A 3,009-nucleotide genomic window follows, 5' to 3' on the forward strand; every position below is an offset into this window, starting at 1 on the left:
GCTATTTTCTCTGCTGAAAATATTACTCTGTTTCTTAATAAGGCTGTATATTTTTGTTTGGTTATTAGAATGTCTCTATAAATTATAAAACCTAAGGCCTTTTTTCATCTTTGTATCTGAGAGAGAGAAGGAATTTGCTTCTCACTTTTCAGTCCAATATTTGTCTTGCAAAAATTACCTGTACTTTTTGGATGTACTGACTACTGAAATATACTGTCCTGAAATAAGTAATTTCCATCCTCTTCCAATTAAGGAAAAAGTGGTGGACATGTTATGGTTGATGTAAGATTTTTAAAAAGGGAGGAGTAAAATTTTATTTATGAATAGTTTACCAGTGCTTGCTTTGAGGTCAATATTGCAGATTAAAACACATACAGACTTCTGTCAATGTATTTTGAAATAACCACGCTATTTTCTGTTGCAGAGATTCTGGAGTGATGGTAAAATTGTATCCAAACATGACACCAGTGTTACTTCATAATTCACAACTTGATCAAAGAAAGGTAAAATATGCTTAAACAAGCATAAACTAGACACTTTAAACTGATTCTCATTAAACATACTTTGCATTAGCTATAACACACAAACTGTTGTTCTAGAATCCATTTTCGTGTTAAAAGCTGTGTTGGATGAGCAGCACCTCTTTGTTTAACCTCTGCGTGCCTGGGCTTAAAGCTGGGAGCTGTCCAAGGGCATGCCTGCTACAAGCTTACTCTTTATGTTTTTACGCCTATCCGCACGTTCTTCAGATCTGCCATACCCTTTTTCTAGGTAACACTTAGAAACCAGTCCTTCCCCAGGTAGTGTTGAGCCACTCTGGTTGTCTGAAGCGTAGCCTGAAGAATCCCTAAAAGAAGGAACTTTTGTAACTAACCTCACAAAATTAATCACACTGAATTTTATGTTTTTTTTCTGAAAAAATACTGTTCTAGATTAAACATCCTAGTGCCCTGGGATTAGAAGTTGGACAAGAAATTCAGGTAATTCTTTTATTTTTAACGTTAAAATTTCAGCAATCTGCTATTCATATTTTTAGAATTTGACTGAATTTTATATCTTGTGTTTATGAAGAAAATATTTTGGCGTATGAGATTTCCTGTCTGTGCTGGTTTCCAATTAGATTAATTTAGTGTCATACTCTTACTCACTAGGCATCACATTAATTTGACAGAACAATATAGGCAAACAGTGCCTATTGCATATGGATTTTTTTTTAGCATCAGATTGAAGGGGGGAAAAAACCCAGCACCTCTTAAGGAAAATGCTCTTTCTAGCTCTTTACATTGGTCAGTCTTCAAGTGGTTTGTTTTCTTCCCAGGTTAAATACTTCGGGCGTGATCCGACCGATGGGAGAATGAGGCTGTCACGTAAGATTCTACAGTCACCGGCCACAACTGTGCTTAAAACCCTAACTGACAAAAACAGCATTGTCCTGGGAGGTACTGTTTCACAGTCATCGACTTCGTCCCAGTGACAGGTAAGGCCACAGGAACAACTTAAGAGGACTCGCTACTGTGCTTGCGTTACAACTAACTGTAAAGAACCTTAGCAATCTGTGGTTTATGCTGGGCACTTGCCCTTCAGTGGTGTGCAAATCCTGCTCGCCAGTTGCACTGCAGCGTGTTGTAAGTCAGCGACTGGCCTTTCCTGTTGTGAAGAGCTTGGTTTTGTAAAAATGGTTCAAATGCCTCCACAGTTTCAGACATCCTAGACAGCCCGCTTTCTCCAAAACAACCTTAACTGTTAATATAAAACATCTATGTAAGCATTCTCTCTACTTTGCCACCATTATTTCTTTTTTTTAAGACAGGTAAAGAAGAGTAGGGGAAGAGAAGAAAAAAGCTGCTTTCTTGAAAGTTTTGAGCCAGCTAGTGGAGACTTCTCAGTCAAATAATGGCATGCCCAAAGCTTTTCCCCAGAACTAGTTTCCCAGCATGTATTTGACTGTCAACAGACTCATACCTAAACTTTTTCCAAAACGGTTATGTGGATCTTTTTTCCTTAGGAAGCTAGTAGAACAGGAAGGCATCTGATCGTAAATCAAGAACAGTTACACAATGAGACTGGCAAATGGCAAAGCAATGCACCACTGATAACCTTAGGCAGTCTGTGGCAATCTTCTAGGAACGATTCACAACACTGGAAGAAATTAAAATTCACTGAGGGGAAAAAAAAAATTTTTTAAAGGATTTTTTCTTAATTTCATACCTTGGTATAATTAGTTGATTAAAGAGTATTTTCTGTCTCTTTCAGGAAAAAAGGCGTGATAGTTCGTGGAAATAAAAGCGGCCTTTGCTAGAATCTGTAGATGTCTCTGCAAGAATCTACAGGTGGATGGTAGTGAATCATATTTTTTAAATAGACATTATTTATGCTTAAAGGTGATGTAGAACTTCAAAGTCTTCAAATTCATTAAAAACTTTTAAAATAAAGCACAAAAAACTACTGCTCTTATCTTGTGTAGCAAGGGTGAGGTAAGAATCTAAGAATGTGGAATTCTAGAGACTGAAGAGCAGAGGACATTTCAGTGCTAAAGATTCTTCTCGCTATCATCTCAAAATAAAAATGTAAAGATCGGAAGCAAATGTTTAGCAAGTGATTCCTGGGAGAAGGAATTATCCTGAGCACTTGGTTGAGAGGCACACGTGGACAAAGTTTGACTGGCTTTTCAAGATAAAAATGTACAAGATAAAAATGATGAGCAAAACGTAAAGACTTAGAAGTATCTGACTCTTTCAGATAAATACATCAGTAAGACTCGCTAAAATATCTGAGCTGAAGGGGGACAAAGCTAAAAACCTGGCTGAAACATCGTCGTTTATTATCTGGGTTCATTAACACAATTTTAAAATACATTGTCCTGGAATAAACAATTGATGTGATAAATCTGCCCCTAAAACACCTGCATTAAGAGTGCCAGAACTCCTCTATTGATTGTTCGATCAGGGAGTTCACTGCTCCCTTTTGGACTACAAAACGTTTCCCAGGTGCTCGCGAGAACTACTTGTT

The 3,009-nt window shown here is 37.4% G+C and overlaps 1 protein-coding gene across 1 annotated transcript in view; it reads left to right on the plus strand.

Annotated features, from left to right (window-relative positions):
• Window positions 1–1,474, plus strand: part of PNPT1 (polyribonucleotide nucleotidyltransferase 1) — a 15,547-nt gene extending 14,073 nt beyond the window's left edge. The window contains 3 exon segments of the mRNA XM_009877873.1: window positions 425–503; window positions 933–980; window positions 1,319–1,474. Coding sequence (XP_009876175.1) covers window positions 425–503; window positions 933–980; window positions 1,319–1,474 — 283 coding nt within the window.
• Window positions 1,475–3,009: the final 1,535 nt, after the last annotated feature.

Source organism: Apaloderma vittatum, unplaced genomic scaffold, assembly GCF_000703405.1.
Source record: "Apaloderma vittatum isolate BGI_N311 unplaced genomic scaffold, ASM70340v1 scaffold38921, whole genome shotgun sequence".
Lineage (NCBI taxonomy): Eukaryota > Metazoa > Chordata > Aves > Trogoniformes > Trogonidae > Apaloderma > Apaloderma vittatum.